Source organism: Triturus cristatus, chromosome 2_1 (genome assembly GCF_964204655.1).
Source record: "Triturus cristatus chromosome 2_1, aTriCri1.1, whole genome shotgun sequence".
In the NCBI taxonomy this organism is placed as follows: domain Eukaryota; kingdom Metazoa; phylum Chordata; class Amphibia; order Caudata; family Salamandridae; genus Triturus; species Triturus cristatus.
In genome coordinates, this window is record NC_140581.1 from 1,118,596,550 (window position 1) to 1,118,616,398 (window position 19,849).

The 19,849-nt window shown below is 38.3% G+C and overlaps 2 protein-coding genes across 6 annotated transcripts in view; one reads left to right on the forward strand and one right to left on the reverse strand.

Annotated features, from left to right (window-relative positions):
- The window catches only part of CENPC (centromere protein C), a 1,046,742-nt gene that overhangs the window by 190,809 nt on the left and 836,084 nt on the right, over positions 1-19,849 (reverse strand). The gene's annotated exons all lie outside the window — the stretch shown is intronic.
- On the forward strand, positions 377-16,991 carry LOC146866445 (uncharacterized). Its single transcript, XM_085640881.1, has 3 exons — positions 377-1,704; positions 5,137-10,830; positions 16,929-16,991. Exons 2-3 carry the CDS (start codon positions 5,179-5,181, stop codon positions 16,989-16,991), a joined length of 5,715 nt encoding a protein of 1,904 aa, XP_085497007.1. The 5' UTR covers positions 377-1,704; positions 5,137-5,178.

A 19,849-nucleotide genomic window follows, 5' to 3' on the forward strand; every position in this document is an offset into this window, starting at 1 on the left:
AGGTAGTCCTCAGGTCAAGGAAGTGCCTTTTGTAGGTTTGGTGTAAATCTGTTCAGTAGATTCTGAGAAAATAGCCTTTAAATCAATATATATATCTGAGCCCGCTTACGGTACGCTTACCGTACGCTTACGGTAAGCGTACGGTGGCGTGCGCGAGCGCGATTCTGATTGGCTCTTAGATCTTAGTAAACATTCGAATCGGCCGAAACCAGGAAGCGGCGGCCGCCATTTTGTGTATTTCACTCTGAAAAAAAAGAGTGAAAACAAAGTAAGGGGGCAATGAGGAGAGTTACAGACCCCCTAACAATTGTAAGGGGGTCAAAGAAGGACAGAAAAGTACAAAAAAAACATTTATTGATTTTAAAAAAAATCACGGGGTACGCGTACGGTAAGCTCACGGTAAGCGTACGGTAAAAAAAATAAAAATAAATAAATGAAAATCAGATTTAAGAGTTTAGAAATTAGGGAGCTCTAAAAAGAGCTGTTGTGTTTATGGAGTCATTTTTTTAGTGGTACTTACAAGTAAGTACCGATGCAGAGTCTAAGGTTCAAGAGGAAGACTCTGTTCCCTTCATCATTGAAGTGCACACCATCTCCTCTATAAATGTCTTGCATGTCGTAACGCAAGTTGTTGTGGTAAATGGCACCCATACCATAGTCACGGAGGAAAGCAGAAACAGATTTGTTGACGTGCTTTCTTGCTTTGTCAATCTGTGGACAGAAATGATTGGACCAGTTCCATTTTTGCCTTTGGCATATGTTGGAAAACACAAAGGCAGTTTTAGGGAAAAGTGTAAACAGTTGTGCAAAGGTGTCCTTCATAAGCATTTCCAGACCTACCCCAGTCAAAGTGCCTAGGTCATTGCCACCACAGTGCACTATTATGAGGTCAGGGTGTTGGATTTGCATGAAGGATTTCACCAATGGCATCAATTGGTGCCACTTTAACCCTCTCTGACCAATCCATTTAATGTCTACATTTGGCAAAGCAAGGTCTCTCACCATATCTGTTTTCTCTGCAAACTTTTCACTCCAGAAGACATAGCTGTGCCCTACAATCCACACTGTGAACATCTTCAAAGGAGAACTGGATGCACTCAGGAGGTGTCTTTCAGTAGAATGGCAATATGAAAATAAAGACAGTTTGGAAATGGAGGCATACATATTTTTTACAAAACAAAAAGAACTGATTGGCTGTTTCATACCATTCTAGAATAAAAAATAGGCTGTATGTGAAAATTAATAGAAGCATGTTTTGTATTGGTACAAAAAAATGTGTAACCAAAGAACAGTACTATGGATTTGCAGTTAGGTTTGAAAAGTCAAGCACTCTTGCTCTGTGGAATTGAAACATTGTGTGTCGAACTTCTGACCTAACTGCACACAGCAGTGTTCCATGAGCTGTTGCTATGGTAGCAGGCAGAAGTCAAGTTGGGGGAAGGGTACTAGGCAGAAGTCAAGTTGGGGGCAGGGTACTTTTGGAAAAGGGTTGGTTTTCAACCAATAGAAATGTGTCATTACATTTGAAAAAAAGGGGGAAGCACTGAGATTTGAAACTTACATGTATATGTGTGGAAAAATAGAGGGAAAGTTTGCCATTATCTGGTTCTGCTGAGAGGAGAGAGGTGTACAGAACAGAGATCCTGGCTCTGATAATCTGCTGTTTGAGTGACACATTTCTTTCACAACTAACTAAATTTAAAGGTGAGTTTACAGTTTGAGAGGGGATGTATGTGGTAACTTAAGAAATGAATAATAGAAATGGGAATTGTTTTTGTTGTAGTTACACATGGTGGATTCATAATGTGTCAGTCTGTAAAAGAGATTTTCACTTGGCCCGAAAAAAAAAGAGCAGTAAGTGTGCTTTCAAATTGGCAAAGAAATTTCGTTTTGGCACTTATGTGAAAACATGACTCTGTGTGCATAGAAGAATTATAGGCAGAAATGTATTGCGTCTTGCTCTGGTGATTTCACAGTTGCAGTAGATGGAAAAGAGGAGCGAATTTTTGGGGGAAGAAGCAGAGGCTTAGCACACACCCATGTGCTTGCCATGTATAGTCATGCACAGTAATTAGAAGCGGGTGGGGTTTTCAGGTTTAAGTCTGTAATGCAAATACATTCAGCATCACTAAGGCTGGTTGCCCCTGCTGGAGTGTAGGCAGTCACAGAGAATACACACGGTGGTGGTCTGAAAAAAAAACAGCTTGGACATGTGCATTTAAATAAATTTAAAAAAAAGGTTTCAGAATGTGTCAGTCTGTAAAAGTGATTTCAAAGTGTAAAAAGAGATTTTCACTTGGCCCGAAAAAAAAAGGAGCAGTAAGTGTGCTTTCAAATTGGCAAAGAAATTTCGTTTTGGCACTTATGTGAAAACATGACTCTGTGTGCATAGAAGAATTATAGGCAGAAATTTATTGCGTCTTGCTCTGGTGATTTCACAGTTGCAGTAGATGGAAAAGAGGAGCGAATTTTTGGGGGAAGAAGCAGAGGCTTAGCACACACCCATGTGCTTGCCATGTATAGTCATGCACAGTAATTAGAAGCGGGTGGGGTTTTCAGGTTTAAGTCTGTAATGCAAATACATTCAGCATCACTAAGGCTGGTTGCCCCTGCTGGAGTGTAGGCAGTCACAGAGAATACACACGGTGGTGGTCTGAAAAAAAAACAGCTTGGACATGTGCATTTAAATAAATTTAAAAAAAAGGTTTCAGAATGTGTCAGTCTGTAAAAGTGATTTCAAAGTGTAAAAAGAGATTTTCACTTGGCCCGAAAAAAAAAGGAGCAGTAAGTGTGCTTTCAAATTGGCAAAGAAATTTCGTTTTGGCACTTATGTGAAAACATGACTCTGTGTGCATAGAAGAATTATAGGCAGAAATTTATTGCGTCTTGCTCTGGTGATTTCACAGTTGCAGTAGATGGAAAAGAGGAGCGAATTTTTGGGGGAAGAAGCAGAGGCTTAGCACACACCCATGTGCTTGCCATGTATAGTCATGCACAGTAATTAGAAGCGAGTGGGGTTTTCAGGTTTAAGTCTGTAATGCAAATACATTCAGCATCACTAAGGCTGGTTGCTCCTGCTGGAGTGTAGGCAGTCACAGAGAATACACACGGTGGTGGTCTGAAAAAAAAACAGCTTGGACATGTGCATTTAAATAAATTTAAAAAAAAAGGTTTCAGAATGTGTCAGTCTGTAAAAGTGATTTCAAAGTGTAAAAAGAGATTTTTACTTGGCCCAAAAAAAAAAGAGCAGTAAGTGTGCTTTCAATTTGGCAAAGAAATTTCGTTTTGGCACTAATGTGAAAACATGACTCTGTGTGCATAGAAGAATTATAGGCAGAAATGTATTGCGTCTTGCTCTGGTGATTTCACAGTTGCAGTAGATGGAAAAGAGGAGCGAATTTTTGGGGGAAGAAGCAGAGGCTTAGCACACACCCATGTGCTTGCCATGTATAGTCATGCACAGTAATTAGAAGCGAGTGGGGTTTTCAGGTTTAAGTCTGTAATGCAAATACATTCAGCATCACTAAGGCTGGTTGCCCCTGCTGGAGTGTAGGCAGTCACAGAGAATACACACGGTGGTGGTCTGAAAAAAAAACAGCTTCGACATGTGCATTTAAATAAATTTTAAAAAAAAGGTTTCAGAATGTGTCAGTCTGTAAAAGTGATTTCAAAGTGTAAAAAGAGATTTTCACTTGGCCCGAAAAAAAAAGGAGCAGTAAGTGTGCTTTCAAATTGGCAAAGAAATTTCGTTTTGGCACTTATGTGAAAACATGACTCTGTGTGCATAGAAGAATTATAGGCAGAAATGTATTGCGTCTTGCTCTGGTGATTTCACAGTTGCAGTAGATGGAAAAGAGGAGCGAATTTTTGGGGGAAGAAGCAGAGGCTTAGCACACACCCATGTGCTTGCCATGTATAGTCATGCACAGTAATTAGAAGCGAGTGGGGTTTTCAGGTTTAAGTCTGTAATGCAAATACATTCAGCATCACTAAGGCTGGTTGCCCCTGCTGGAGTGTAGGCAGTCACAGAGAATACACACGGTGGTGGTCTGAAAAAAAAACAGCTTGGACATGTGCATTTAAATAAATTTAAAAAAAAAGGTTTCAGAATGTGTCAGTCTGTAAAAGTGATTTCAAAGTGTAAAAAGAGATTTTCACTTGGCCCAAAAAAAAAAAGAGCAGTAAGTGTGCTTTCAAATTGGCATAGAAATTTCGTTTTGGCACTTATGTGAAAACATGACTCTGTGTGCATAGAAGAATTATAGGCAGAAATGTATTGCGTCTTGCTCTGGTGATTTCACAGTTGCAGTAGATGGAAAAGAGGAGCGAATTTTTGGGGGAAGAAGCAGAGGCTTAGCACACACCCATGTGCTTGCCATGTATAGTCATGCACAGTAATTAGAAGCGAGTGGGGTTTTCAGGTTTAAGTCTGTAATGCAAATACATTCAGCATCACTAAGGCTGGTTGCTCCTGCTGGAGTGTAGGCAGTCACAGAGAATACACACGGTGGTGGTCTGAAAAAAAAACAGCTTGGACATGTGCATTTAAATAAATTTAAAAAAAAGGTTTCAGAATGTGTCAGTCTGTAAAAGTGATTTCAAAGTGTAAAAAGAGATTTTCACTTGGCCCGGAAAAAAAAGAGCAGTAAGTGTGCTTTCAAATTGGCAAAGAAATTTCGTTTTGGCACTAATGTGAAAACATGACTCTGTGTGCATAGAAGAATTATAGGCAGAAATTTATTGCGTCTTGCTCTGGTGATTTCACAGTTGCAGTAGATGGAAAAGAGGAGCGAATTTTTGGGGGAAGAAGCAGAGGCTTAGCACACACCCATGTGCTTGCCATGTATAGTCATGCACAGTAATTAGAAGCGAGTGGGGTTTTCAGGTTTAAGTCTGTAATGCAAATACATTCAGCATCACTAAGGCTGGTGGCCCCTGCTGGAGTGTAGGCAGTCACAGAGAATACACACGGTGGTGATCTGAAAAAAAAAAAAAGCTTGGACATGTGCATTTAAATAAATTTTAAAAAAAGAGCAGTTTGTGTGCATTGAAAATGGCAAAGAAATTTCGTTTTGTGACTATTGTGAAAAGAAATGTAGTAATATATTTAAATACAATAAAGGATTTTTTTTTTAGTTTTTTTCAGGTATTGCTGAAGAACAGTGAACAAAATTTAAGATGCCTACAAAATCTCGAGTTCAAAAAACTCTAAAAAAAAAACTATATTTGAGGACAACTGGAGGACCAAAGTTAGTAGAAGATGCTGATGTTGGGAAAAAGAAAAAATCTTCTGGTAAGCAAAAAAGACAATTCCTAAACAAAATATTGAAAACAAACAAAAATGTACAAAATGTCTGTTCTCGGAAAAATGTAACAAAACCTACAGAACAGCAAAAAATTGAGGATTTAGTTAATGCAAATATACCTTCTGCAATTGAAAAGTTTAACATAAACAGAAAAACAGCATTTAAAGAGATACGTAGAAAAATGTTTCAGAGAAGAGTTATGTCCAATTTGATAAAGGATATAAAGAAATATAAGCAGAAGGCTAAATATTATAAGAGAAAAAAAGAAATTGAAGCCATTGCAGCAAAAGCATTAGAATTAAAAAGGAAACTATTCATATTAATTTTGAATAGGATGCGTACATTAGATAAAATGGTTAATGTACTGAAATCACAAAGCAAAAGCAAAAGAGTAGTGAACAGAACAAACTTTTGTAAAGTGTTTTTAGGAAAGTGGATGCATAGTTCAAGTAGTGAACCTTTTTTTAATGAAGAAAGCTATTTTCAAAGCAATAGTTTGCTGCATGCAGTTGACACCAGAGGTCGTTCATACGAAGTAAAAAACGGTTGCATAATGGAGAAGGAGATAATGGTTCCAAGAGATGAGGTACAAGTGATGGCAGATGAGGCAATGGGGAGACGTCCTAAAGCCCCAGTGTACACTTGGAATTGTAGTAGTATTTGCACTGTGCGTCAGGAATCTATTGACAGATTTCGAGAGTTTCTAAGAGAATATAGTAAAAAAAGTGTAAAACAAAAGATTAAGGTGCTTCAAAGTCTGGATCCATGCAGAGTGAGAGAGAATACTGGTTTGCAGGGTCATTCTCTTGCTTGTCTATCTAGAAAAGTGTGCAATAGTGTTTTCCATCATTTTAGGATGCTGGCTGTTCATCATACTGAAATAAGAAAGTTTGTGAGACGGTTGTATTTTGCCAAAAGTCCAGCAATAAAGTTAAATGAATTGAATAGGGCTCTGTTCCGAGGAACGGTATCAGATGTAGAGAAGGTTGTTGATGAAATTCAGTTTTGTTACTTTGGTCCTGAACAAAACAGTGCAGAGAAGGACACAATAAATGAGGCAGAAGTGGAAGAGAATGTAGAACCCTCTGTAAGTAACACATTTAATGATCACATAACAAAATTTGCAATAGTCTCTAATGAAAGACCAAATGTTACTTGTATTTGTTGCCGCAGAACTCATTATAGAAAACAAACTAGGAATGTTGATCTCTACAGAAAGAGTGAAAATGAAGATAATTATAAGTGGATGGATTTTGCCACATATATATTTCTTGAAAATTGTTTTGAATTGGGTGAAGATCAGCGTATTTGCAAATACTGCTACAACAAGTTAGAGGAAAATAGAATGCCGACCAGAGCTGTACATAATAATTTAGAATTGGATGCTATTCCTGCTGAACTTTCTGAATTAAATACATATGAGTCTATACTCATTCAATGTGTTCATCCGTTCCAGACCATAGTACGTATGGAGCCCAAAACTGGTAAATTACCTCCTTCAGATTTACTGAGAGGTTTAAAAGGTAGAGTGGTGTATTTGCCCTTGGATTTGAAAAAAAATATGGAAACTATTGATGCAGATACTTTGGAAACTGAACCATTAATTATTCTGGTTAATGGTGTCCCTACAAAGAATAAGAAGATTTGGCAGGAGCTGGTAGATGTGCGGAAAGTACAAAGAGCAAATTTGTATTTGAAAAAAAATAACAAATGGTATGAATCAATTTATATAGAAGAAGAAGAAGAAGAAGAAGATTTACAAGGAGACACAGAAACACCAACTGGACAAATTGAAAAAGTGGACAAGTCAAAGGAAGAAGAAATTTATGAACATTTTAGCATACATCCTCTCCATTCGAAAGAAGTTATGGGAGACAATATTGATCTCTTTCAGATGAAGAAAGCAAAAGGAAATCCTGTGAGTGTATGGGAGGAGAGCTTGGAAGCTCGATGTTTTCCCCAGCTGTTTCCTAAAGGAAAAGGAGGACGATACGATGAACGTCCGGAACAGATTCCAGCTTCTGAGTATCGGACTACAAGACTATATGCTGAAGATCCCAGATTTCGACAAAGTATCCCTTATTTGTTCCATCTTTTATTTGAAAGCGACTTGTCTGCACTGTCTTATGCAGTAAATCACATTTTAAAAAGTGGAGTACATTTACAAAATGTGTCTGCTAAGGATTTTATGGAGAAAGTGCAGCACCGAGATGATCATTTGGAAACACAACTGATCAATCTGATGGCTTGTCAGCGTGGGACAAATGAATATTGGTACCGACGCCATGGTGAACTAAAATGCATGTTACGCAACTTAGGAACACCAACATGGTTCCTTACCCTAAGCTGCGCCGAGTACGCTTGGGATGATTTACTGGATTTTCTACGAGAGGCCAATTCAAACATTGAAAACATCGAATACAAGACAGCAGGAGAACTGTGCTCATTGGATCCGGTTAATGTTTGCAGATATTTCAATCATAGATTTGAGGCTATGATGTCCTTCATCTGCAATAAAAAAAATCCACCCCTTGGAGAAGTAGTGGATTTCTTTTGGAGAAAAGAGTACCAGGCAAGAGGTGCTCCTCATATTCATATGCTGCTGTGGATCAAGGATGCCCCAAAGTTTGGAACAGATACTGATGAAGCAGTGTTATCTTACATTGAAGAATATGCAACATGTGCTATACCTAAAAACACAGAAGAGAACAAGTTAAAGGAGCAAGTTCTACGTTTCCAAAGTCATCGGTGTGGAAAATACTGTCGACGGAAATACAAGAGCAAAGAAAAATACTACACTAAATGTCGATTTGGATTTCCTAGACCTGTTCTTACAAATGGAAGAGTCAACAGTTTTATGTCAGCTGTGAGACATACTATCACAAGAAAATCACCTAAGAATACCTACAACCTTAAAAGAAAAGAAGAATCAAAAAATATAAATGACTACAACCCAGTCATTTTATCCATGTGGAACGCTAACATGGATATACAGTATGTTGCTGACAATTCCATTGCTGTTGCTCGATATGTAACGTCTTACATTACGAAATCAGAAAAAACAGAATTGAAGGAAATGTGGGAAGAGATTTCTCACGAGAAGACTGTCAGTAAGAAGCTGTACAGTTTTAGTTTGAAGATGTTATCGCATCGAGAAATTGGATCCTACGAATGTTCAGATAGGTTATCTTCTGCAAGTCTCTACTCGAAGTCAAGAAGAATAATTTGGGCAAGTTTAGGCCTTGCAGCAATGAGAAATCGGGTACTGAAATCTGTTGGAGAAATTGAATATTTGGCCGAGAATGACCCAGAAAGTACAGACATATTGAAAACAAACATGTTGGACACATATTATCCCAAGAGAAGTCATCATCTGGAGAACATGTGTCTCTATGAAGTGCTGCAGAACTACATTTATTCACGGAAAGCTGCAGAAGACATCAACAGTGGAAAATATAAAGTTGTTGGTGAAGAAGGATGTTTGGTGAAGCAAACCAAAGGAAGTTTGATAAATCACCGGAAGCTGAGTTGCGACACTACCGACAAGAAAGAATTTTACTACTTGGCTCTTTTACAGTTGTTTAAACCATGGCGTACAGAGGATGAACTACTGGGAGAATTCCAGAGCTATGAAGATTCTTTTAATGCTTGCAAAGACAGCATACAATGCAGTACATTCTCAACTTATCTGCAAATGTTAAATGAAGAAATTGAACAGGAAACTACAATTGCAGCAGAAATAGCTAGAGACAGTTCTCAGGACAGCCAAAGTTCAGGAACACACAGTCAAGATCCCCTAGGACAACCAATCGTTGAAAATGAAGCATCAATAGCCATGAATGAAGTGGAAACGGCTATGAATCTAGCTCAAGAAGAATTTATAGACTTAGAAAATTTGGAAAGACAACTGAATCAAGAGCAGCAACAAATTTATGAAGAGATCAGAAACAAAATTGATCACGGATTTCTACATATCAAAAAAGAGTGCTCATGCACATCATTTCATCCAATCAGGATGTATGTAAGCGGACAAGCTGGCACTGGAAAAAGTTTCCTAATTAAAGTCATCAGAAGCTACCTAAAGCAAAAAACGGATTCTACTTTGTCTTGTGTGGTTACTGCTCCAACTGGGTTAGCAGCATATAACATAAAAGGAATCACCTTACATCGTTTGCTAATGTTACCAGTGGAGCATGAGAACAAAATACAATTCAACAAGCTAACTGGAGAAGCATCCTTGGAAGTTTCACGAGTATTGAAGAAGATGCAAGTTCTCATTATTGATGAGGTGAGCATGGTATCAAACTTAATGCTTGCCTTTGTGCATTTAAGAATGCAGCAAATTTTGAAGACAGACTATGACGTGTTATTTGGTGGAAAACACGTCATAGTTTTTGGGGATCTTTTGCAACTTACTCCAGTTAAAGGACAACCAGTGTTTAATACTGTGACACATGAAGACACGAAGAAGTCATTGGGAAGCATTGGAAATACAAATATTTGGTCCTTCTTTGAGTACAAGGAACTTACAACTAATATGAGGCAAGCAAACGATGAAGAATATGGAAGTATTCTGAAAGATATCAGGATTGGACTACTCACAGATGTTGGGAAAAAAGCATTACAGAGTCGGCTGCTACATAATTTATTTCCAAAGGAAGAAATAGTTGCAGAGAAAATATACAAGAATATTGCAGAAAACAAAAGTGTCATCTGCTTAATGCCAACTCTACGTGAATGCTCAATATTTAATGAGGAGCTTTTGAAATTGGAAAAGGAAGACATCAGGAAATTGGAAGCAGTGGACAAAATTGAGGATGGAAGAATTACAGTCACAGTAACAGGCAAACTGAAAAATAAATTGGACTCACTAGAGAAGAACATCTCCAAAACAGCAGGATTAGAAAAAAATCTTTATGTTTGCATGAACTGTAGAGTGTTTTTAAGGAGAAATTTGGATGTTGAGAAAGGCTTAGTGAATGGAGCGATGGGAAGAGTTGTGGGTTTTATTAATTATCAGAAAAAAGAAGGAATTGAATGTTTACAGATAAAATTTGATCAGATAGAGGAAGTTAAAGACATTTGTCGTTGTTCAGTTCGTTTCATGCTTGTGAAAGACTTATATGTACGTAGGAAGCAGTTTCCGTTTTCACTAGCATATGCTGTAACTATCCACAAGTCTCAAGGATTGACTGTAGATTGTGCATTTGTGAACATTGGTTCAACTGTGTTCAAAGAAGGTATGGCATATGTAGCTTTGTCACGAGTCAAAACATTATCAGGTTTATTCATGATAGACTTTGATGACTCAAAAGTTAGTGCTGATACAAACTGTGTAAAGGAGTATAATAGATTAAGAAGAAGCTATGCTCCTCATTTAGGTCAGTATCCTGTGTTGGAGAAACGTGTAGTTTCTCGTAAAAGGAGAAATGAGAATATCTGTAATGAAGATGTAGAGAAGAGGAAAAAAAAGAGGAGTGATGTAATTGCAAGCAAAAAGAATAAGGAAAATGAAGAACAGGTTGTAGGATGTCATTTTGAAAATAGCTCTGGTGTCAACTGCTACGCTAATGTAGTGCTGAATGTTGCATTTTATCTGGAAAGTTTGCAAGAGCAGATAATAGTAAATCAGGGAAAAAGATTCTGTTCAGAGCTCAGTCTCCTTTTTCAAAAGCTGAGTAAAGATAAAACTCAAATAGAAAGTGCTACTGAAATTAGAAAACTTTTAGATGTATGTTCAGGACGAACACAGTTTTCTCAAAATGAACAGCAAGATGCACACGAATTTTTGATGTATTTTCTTCAGGTAGTGGAAGAAGAAGGAGTTCCCATTGACATTTTTTTTGGTCTCTCTTATAAATGGGAACATAGTTGTGATAATTGTTATAATATATGTGGCTCTATTGTTGATAATGAAAGGTTTATTTATTTGACATTGCCAGAGAGTAAAACAGTCACTTTTGCAAAATTAGTTAAAGATGCTAATCATAGCATGAAATGTGGTGAGTGTAATTCTGACATGTTTTCAACATTAATTTTAAGGGAATACGGACAGTATGTAATTTTAATGATGCAACGATGTAGAGCTGATGGATCAAAATTGGATACTTTAATAAAGAAGTTTACAGGACAGCAATTATCAATTTCAGGAAAAACTTTTGTAACTGTTGCAATAATTTTCCATGATGGACCTACTGTTACTTCTGGACATTACACAGTTTATCTAAAATGTGAAAAAGGCTGGACACTGTGTAATGATTCCAAATTGATTTTCAAACAACGTTTGCCTTTTGATTTAGCAAATTCCTATCTAATCTTCCTGAAACCTAAATTTTAGAGAGATTTTGCAAGATCTGGACAAAATAATTTTACCATTTTACTGGATTACCATTGCAATTTTGTAGAAAAAAGATTTTTAAAATTATCATTTGGCCTAAAGGAAAGATAACCAATTGTAATGTGGACTTTTTTAAATTTTAATGCAATTTTCAAAAACCAATAATTTAGAGATAATCGGTAACTTCTGCACATTTTAATTTATGGAATGCTATTGGACTGCCATTGGAAATTTTTTCAAAAATGATTTAAAAAATTACTATTTGGCCATGTGGAAAAGTAAGCAATTCTATTGTGGACTAAATAAATTATTCAAAAAATTTTCGTGAACCAAAATGTTACAGAGAATTGGTGAGATCTGGACAGATTAAACTTTAGAATTTTAATGGTTTTCCCTTGGAAATTTATTCCAGGAAAAAAAAAAAAATACTATTTGGCCTAAAGGAAATAAAATCAGATGTATTTTGGAGTTATTTGAGATATAATATTGTGATTATACTTCTGAAACAAACATATCAGACGGTATTTTAAAGAAAAAAGTATTGTTTTTAGATGATATTTTTTTAGAATAATATGCATTTCTGTAATGATAAGTTTAAGTGAGAAGACATTCTGGGCTTTTTTAATACAATCTTTGTGATTGTTAATTTTTTTTGCCCGCTGTAAAATGATGAATGCAATTGCTTTCACAATTAATAGTGAAATGCAATATATTCTGAAAACAGCAAAAATAAGGCAAAAATATTTTTTTTAAAAAAATGTAAATATGTGTATTGTATTATAAAATGGATAAAAAATATTAATACTTTTTTCTTTATTTTCAGATCGATATAGAAAATTTTCGGAAACTACAACCATTTTAAAAACTATTTTTAAAAAAAACAAATGAATAAATATTTTTTTGAGTGAGTATGGTAAGTTAAAAATAAAAATTGTAGTCTCTCAAGGACTTTGTAATGAGATAAATGATTTTTAGTGGTTTTTTTTAAAAAATAAAAAAAAGGTACGCTTACCGTACGCGTACGGTAAAAAAAAAAAAAAAAAGTTTTTAAAAAAAAAGAAAAAAAAAGATGAAAGATAAGGTTGGCTCTTAAAAGAACCGTTGTGTTCATGCAGGGACAGAGGAAAGAAAGATTGGGAATATTAGACGGTACGACAAGTGTGCTGATCTATTTTACTGTTCACCAGGGAAACACTGGTCTCCCTATAAGTAATTAGATCGTGACAAGTGGCGCACCGTACTTCAACCCTCGCAAACCGAGGGTTAATTTCCAGAGGGCCAGCAAAAGGAGATTCTCCCCCCACAGATGAAGGGCTCACCTGACCTGCAGAAGAAGGAGTCTGCCCTGCAGATGATGGTCCAGGCTGAGCTGCTGTGGATGTACTGGCTCGTCTTTCTGAAGAGTTACCTCCAAAAAGATGACCATGTGTCCTTCTGTGTACTTCCTGGAGGTGTCTCTTCATGGTGTGATTCCCAAAGGAATACTTCCTGTTAGGATTACCTCTAGAAAGTACACGCTTACACAGCTTGCAAGTAACTAAGGGTGCATTCACCTTTTGCTGGCCTTCTGGAAAAGTAAAATACTCCCAAACGTAAGAAGGCTTTACTTTCCTCGCTCTCTGCCTCAAGACAGTGCTGCTGGTGCTAGCCTCACTCTCAGAAGAGCTCTGCTGTTCTGCCATCGTATCCCAAAGACAAACCAGCTCCTTCTCCCAAGGGATCACAAGCAGAAATGAGGGGAATGGGTGTGGTGTAGGAGAGTTCTAGAACTGAAAGTAGTTTCAACCAATCAAAAGTTGTGTTTCAAGATCACATGACCTACCGTACGCTTACGGTACGCTTACGGTGCGCTTACGGCAAAAAGTACGCGTGCGCGTAAAAAAGACACGCGCTTGCGCGCATGCGCATAACAGTCATTTCCCGGCACTTCCGCGTAACGTGCGCGTGTTGCGTAAGCGCGCACGCGTCCCACGCGCAGTACGCGCGGCTACGCAAAGTACGTAACTATACGCAAGCAGCGTAGATAGATTACGGGCGTTGCGTAAACCGTACGCTTACCGTGAGCTTACGGTACGCGTACTATAAAAAAAAATAATAAAAAAAAAAAAAAAACTGGAAATAAATTTTACATGTTTATTTTAAAAAATATATATAAAAAAAATATTTAAGGATTTTAAAAATTTAAGCATAGTCTTTATAAAAGATAAGAAAATTAAATTAAAAATATGTTTGAAAAAAATGAAGAATAAAAAAAAAAATAGCATATAAAAAACCTTGCAAATTCACTGAAAAAACCATGGGTTTCACACACGTTATATTTAGGAATTAGCATTTAAAAAACCTTGCAAATTCACTGAAAAAACCATGGGTTTCACACACGTTATAGTTAGGAATTAGCATTTAAAAAACCTTAGAAATTCACTGAAAAAACCATAGGTTTCACACACGTTATAGTTAGGAATTAGCATTTAAAAAACCTTAGAAATTCAGTGAAAAAACCATAGGTTTCACACATGTTATAGTTAGCTGGACATTTTACTCGTAAAAAACCAATGAAATTGCCCCGTTATAGTTAGTTCAGCTAACTATAACTCGCGCGCCCGCAATGCACTGCTGATGACGTCACATATTACATCACTCATGACATGGTCAGTGACATCACTCATGACATCACTGATGACATCTCAAATGACATCACTGATGACATCACTGATGACATCATCCTTGTGATAGAGTGGCAGACCTCCTCTCACCTTAATATAAGCTTTGATACACACATTCAAAAATAGAGACTAAAAATTTCAAAACAATGGACATACCAATACCAGTTACAACAACCTCTTCAGTAATTCTAAGATCCACATACACATCCACTCATTCACCAACAGTCCTATACAGTCACTCATACATGTACTCACTCATCATATGTACTCATACATCTATACATCCTGTTACACAATGCCACTCATCCATAGAGTTACTCACACACATAGTCACTCATGCTAATAAAGAATAAAACATACATTTACTTGCATATACAGTAATACACACACCACCATACTTACTTCTACGGAAACTTACACATACTTAGTCTTTTAAACAATCACTTATAGAAACACATACTTATTCATACAGGAACTCTTTCAATCTCTCCCTCTCACATATACTCACATATATACACCAATAGTCACATATACTAGTTAAAAACATATGTAGTTACACATAAAGACACTATTGAGACAGTCATTCACTCACTAACACACCCATACATACACTCATCCACCCATACAGTCCTGCACACATGCTGTCTTCAACACATACAAACAGTGAGTCACTCATTCATGCATCTATGCACTACGTAATACCCCCCACCGTACCATACAGACACTCAGACTGATACTCAAAAAAACAACTAATAACCTATATAGACACCCATGTAGCTACTCACCAACCCATGCAGCCACTTATACACAAAGTGAGAGATACACTTAATCAGTCAGTAACACAATCAATTTTTCAAAAACAAATCATCCATTTAGACACTTATATACCCATTTATTCTTCCATCGACCTTGAGATACACATATATAAAACATATTTATTTTTCTGAAAAACACACATTCACTGGATGATGTCATCAGTGATGTCATCAGTGATGTCATTTGAGATGTCATCAGTGATGTCATGAGTGATGTCACTGACCATGTCATGAGTGATGTAATATGTGACGTCATCAGCAGTGCATTGCGGGCGCGCGAGTTATAGTTAGCTGAACTAACTATAACGGGGCAATTTCATTGGTTTTTTACGAGTAAAATGTCCAGCTAACTATAACATGTGTGAAACCTATGGTTTTTTCACTGAATATATATATATATATATATATATATATATATATATATTCACTGAAAAAACCATAGGTTTCACACATGTTATAGTTAGCTGGACATTTTACTGATAAAAAACCAATGAAATTCCCCCGTTATAGTTAGTGCAGGCAACTATAACTCACGCGACCGCAATCCTCTGCTGATGCTAATACTGTATTTAGACACTTATTTGCCCATGTCTTCTTCCATTAAATTTTAGCTATACATATATTACAAATATTTTTTTTTCATAAAGACTCATATGTCATCAGCAGAGGATTGCGGTTGCGTGAGTTATAGTTGCCTGCACTAACTATAACGGGGGAATTCCATTGGTTTTTTATCAGTAAAATGTCCAGCTAACTATAACATGTGTGAAACCTATGGTTTTTTCAGTGAATTTGCAAGGTTTTTTAAATGCTAATTCCTAACTATAACGTGTGTGAAACCTATGGTTTTTTCAGTGAATTTGTACGTTTTTTTAAATGCTAAGTTACTTTACGCCATTCGTGGCGTGCGCGCCCACTTAACGCAGTTCGTTCCGTGCGCGCACCGTGCGCGCACAGTGAGCACGCGGTGCGCTTCGGGCACCGCGCACCCACTTAACGCAGTTAGTGCCGTGCACGCACGGTGGGCACGCATATATTGATTTAAATGCTATTTTCTCAGGAACTACTGAACAGATTTACACCAGACCTACAAAAGGCACTTCCTTGACCTGAGGACTACCTCTGTGCCACATTTCAAGTAACTCTGTTCAGCCGTTCGGGCTGTAGCTGTGTCTAAAGGTCCTATGGAAAAATGCATGGGAAAAACGCATTTTGGGACCCCCCTTTTTTCTCAGCCCCCGCTTGACGAATCCCCCCGAGACTTTCAGGGTAGGAGCGTAGCGCCCCACCTATTTTGAAAATTTTGCGAGGATTCGTCGACCGGCGCCAAAGTTATTCCAAATAGAATGTTGCGGTTTTCCTATGGAAACAGGGTCCTAACTATAATTATCTACTGGCGACCGCCAGTAGATAATATATATATATATATATATATATATATACATATTCACTTAATAAAACCATAGGTTTCAGGCATGTTATAGTTAGAAATTAGCATTTAAAAAACCTTTGAAATTCATTGAAAAAAACATAGGTTTCAGGCACGTTATAGTTAGAAATTAGCATTTAAAAAACATTAGAAATTCACTGAAAAAAACATAGGTTTCAGGGGCGTTATAGTAAGTTGGACATTTCACTCATACAAAACCAGAGAAATTCAGCTGTTGTAGTTAGTTCAGCTAACTACAACTCGCGCCCCCGCAATGTACTGCTGATGATGTCACATATTACATCACTCATGACATGGTCAGTGACATCACTGATGTCATCTCTGATGACATCTCAAATGACATCACTTCTTCTACAGGAAGTAACTTTTGAGGAAGATTCCATTATACTAGTGACCCTCGATATCGAGTCTGTATACTAGCATCCCCCAGGATGACACCATCAGGGTCCTGGGGGAGGCCCTATATTCCATCAACTGGGAGTACCAGACACCAAAGGATTTCATTCTGGAATGTGCCACTTTGGCCCTCAAACACAATTTTGTTTTAATATAAAGGTAACCTGTTTCTCCAATGCACGGGTACTTCGATGGGAAGCACGTTTGCCCCCAGTGTGGCTGGACTCTACGTCTATGATTTTGAACGTAAATTCATTCTGTCAACGGACAATCAGTTTGCCTCTTCCATAGAATTTTGGAAGAGGTATATTGATGACATTCTTCTTATTTGGAGGGGCACGGAAGAGACCTTGGATGAATTTCTTCACTGGATCAACACCTTGGATGTGAACCTAAAATTCACACACACCAGTAGCAAACAGGAGGTGGTTTTCCTAGATGTGGTAATCTCCAAAACAAATGGCAGTCTTACCACCAGAACGCACTACAAACCTACTGCTAAGAAAAATTTACTTGAATTCTCAAGTTTTTATCCCAGACCACTTCGGGAAAACCTGCCTTATGGCCAGTATCTTCGGGTCAGAAGAAACTGCAGCAAATTGGAAGACTTCCGTGTACAAGCAGCCGACCTCACCTCAAGACTGAAAGACCGGGGTTATCCAGACAAAGTGCTTAACAAAAGCTACAAAAGAGCCCAAAACCAACCCAGGGAGGCACTCCTAGAGGACAGCCCCAGAGAGCCCACTGAGATGCCCCTGACTTGTGTCACAACTTTCAGTAGCATATCAAACGTTTTGAAAAAATCTATCAACAAACATTGGAGGATTCTAACCAGCAACAATAGAACTTGGGCTAAACCACTGTTCTCCTTCAAATAGGGACGGAGCCTAAGAGACTCGCTAGTACACACGCGTCAAAGAGAAAAACTAAGCACGGACACTAGGTCCATCACTGACACATGGGGCCTTCCGAAGGTGGTGAGCCACTTCCCTTGTTCCAACTGTAGCGTCTGCCACCTGACATCACACACCAAGGTCTTGAATCTCGAACCGGGTAAAACGTGGACACAACGTGTCCACACTAATTGCAACTTTACCAATGTGGTGTACCTCATCACTTGCCCCTGCCAGTTGCGGTACGTGGGCATGACCCCTCGTAAGATAATGCAAAGACTATGTGAACATAGAAGCAACATAAGATGCGGAAAAGCTACAACTAAAAAGAGTGAACACTTTCTTCAGAACAACCACACTAGCAACGACCTAAAATGGACTATCATAGAGCAGGTCAGATCTGGAAAAAACATACCGCAGATATTGTTCGAGAAGGAACAAAGATGGGTCTACCGCTTAGGTACACATAAACAAGGACTGAATGACGATATCCCCTGGGGTACAGTACTAAGACACTAGGATCCCTTGGGAGACAGTACCGAGATGCCAATAGCCTTTTGTGAACACCCTCCATCACACCAAGTTCCCCAGGTGAGAAACATTCTGACACACCCTAAGATATATAGTTTTTATGAATCACTGCCGAGTCTATCAAATCTACATAGAGGGTTATACACCAACCCATGAAGCTCTTTAAACTCTTGAGCTCAGTACTACAATGACTGGATATGTATCAACATTTCATTCCGCTTTTGTTCTGGCAGGTTCGTATTCTATACATTTCCCCAACTTCGTCACATTCGAGGTTTACCAGCACGCGGGTGGACCTACATAGACTGTGAGTAAACATGTGAGACCCCAAACCAATTGGGAGGAATTACAACCCTGTTTGTCTGCCGAAACAACGTGCACCAATAAAGTTTTCTTAAAGTAGACCGAGCAAGTTAGGGGTCTAGTCCTTTTTTCTGATAATGCTGCGTGGATCGACGTCAATGGCGTCAATCCCGCTAAAAGCGTTCCGTAATTGGCCAGGTCTGAACGTCTAGCGCCATGACGTAGACAGACACGCCCACGGACTGTCAGGGAACGCGCCAGATTGCTCAGTCCCCTAACTCATTTGAATACCATCACGAAACCAGACCTCGCATCGACGGGGTCCGGTACAAGAGGGAACACGCGGGTGCCTGGCGACGCCGGCGTGAGTATTCTTTGCGCCCATGTGAGATAAGTAAACTACGTACTAGGTGGGTCTAGAACTCACTCCCCTGTCCCCCTTCTCTCTTTTTTCTATCCATAGGGTGTGCCATTCTCGCCACCACCCCCCTCCCGAGACCCATGGTGTGGATAATTTTCACACTTTACATGAGACACATTCTGTATATTTTGTAGATATCATTTTAATTTTGCATGTGCTGGGTGGGATATTGGCCACGCCGTCAAGGCTCACTTGCTAAAATCTACAATAGCTCCTCCCACCAAATAAGAGATACCGCTAAATGCCCTAGTAGGCGTGCAGGTGAAAAAGCGCTATTATGAAGGTACCTGTCACATACATCAAGCTGGCAGTATTGAAATTCTTGAAACTAAGTGCATGTGAACATTCACCTCAGGAAACTGAAATACCCTGAGTGCAAGTGCACTTTATAGAGCACCAGAGCATGAGATTTCTGTAACAAACAAACGCGCAAGATAGAGAATAACTGTATGTCTTGTCTTCTCTTTATGTGTTCGTTATTGTTTTTCTATTCATTTACAGGTGCAATCTGGTTTCTCTGAACAAGAGCAACCACCCACTATACTCTGATTGCTTTTTTTGACACTATTTTCACATTTCATGTCCTCTGGTTAGGGTGGGCATTATCGCGCCCATACCCTCGAGGTACAGTTTTTTGGTCCTGAAGAATGCCTGGTAAATTAGACCACCAGGGCAGAAACATGTCGAGCCCACTTCATGGGAAATAGCTGAACAATCTATCCAGCTCTTCCTTC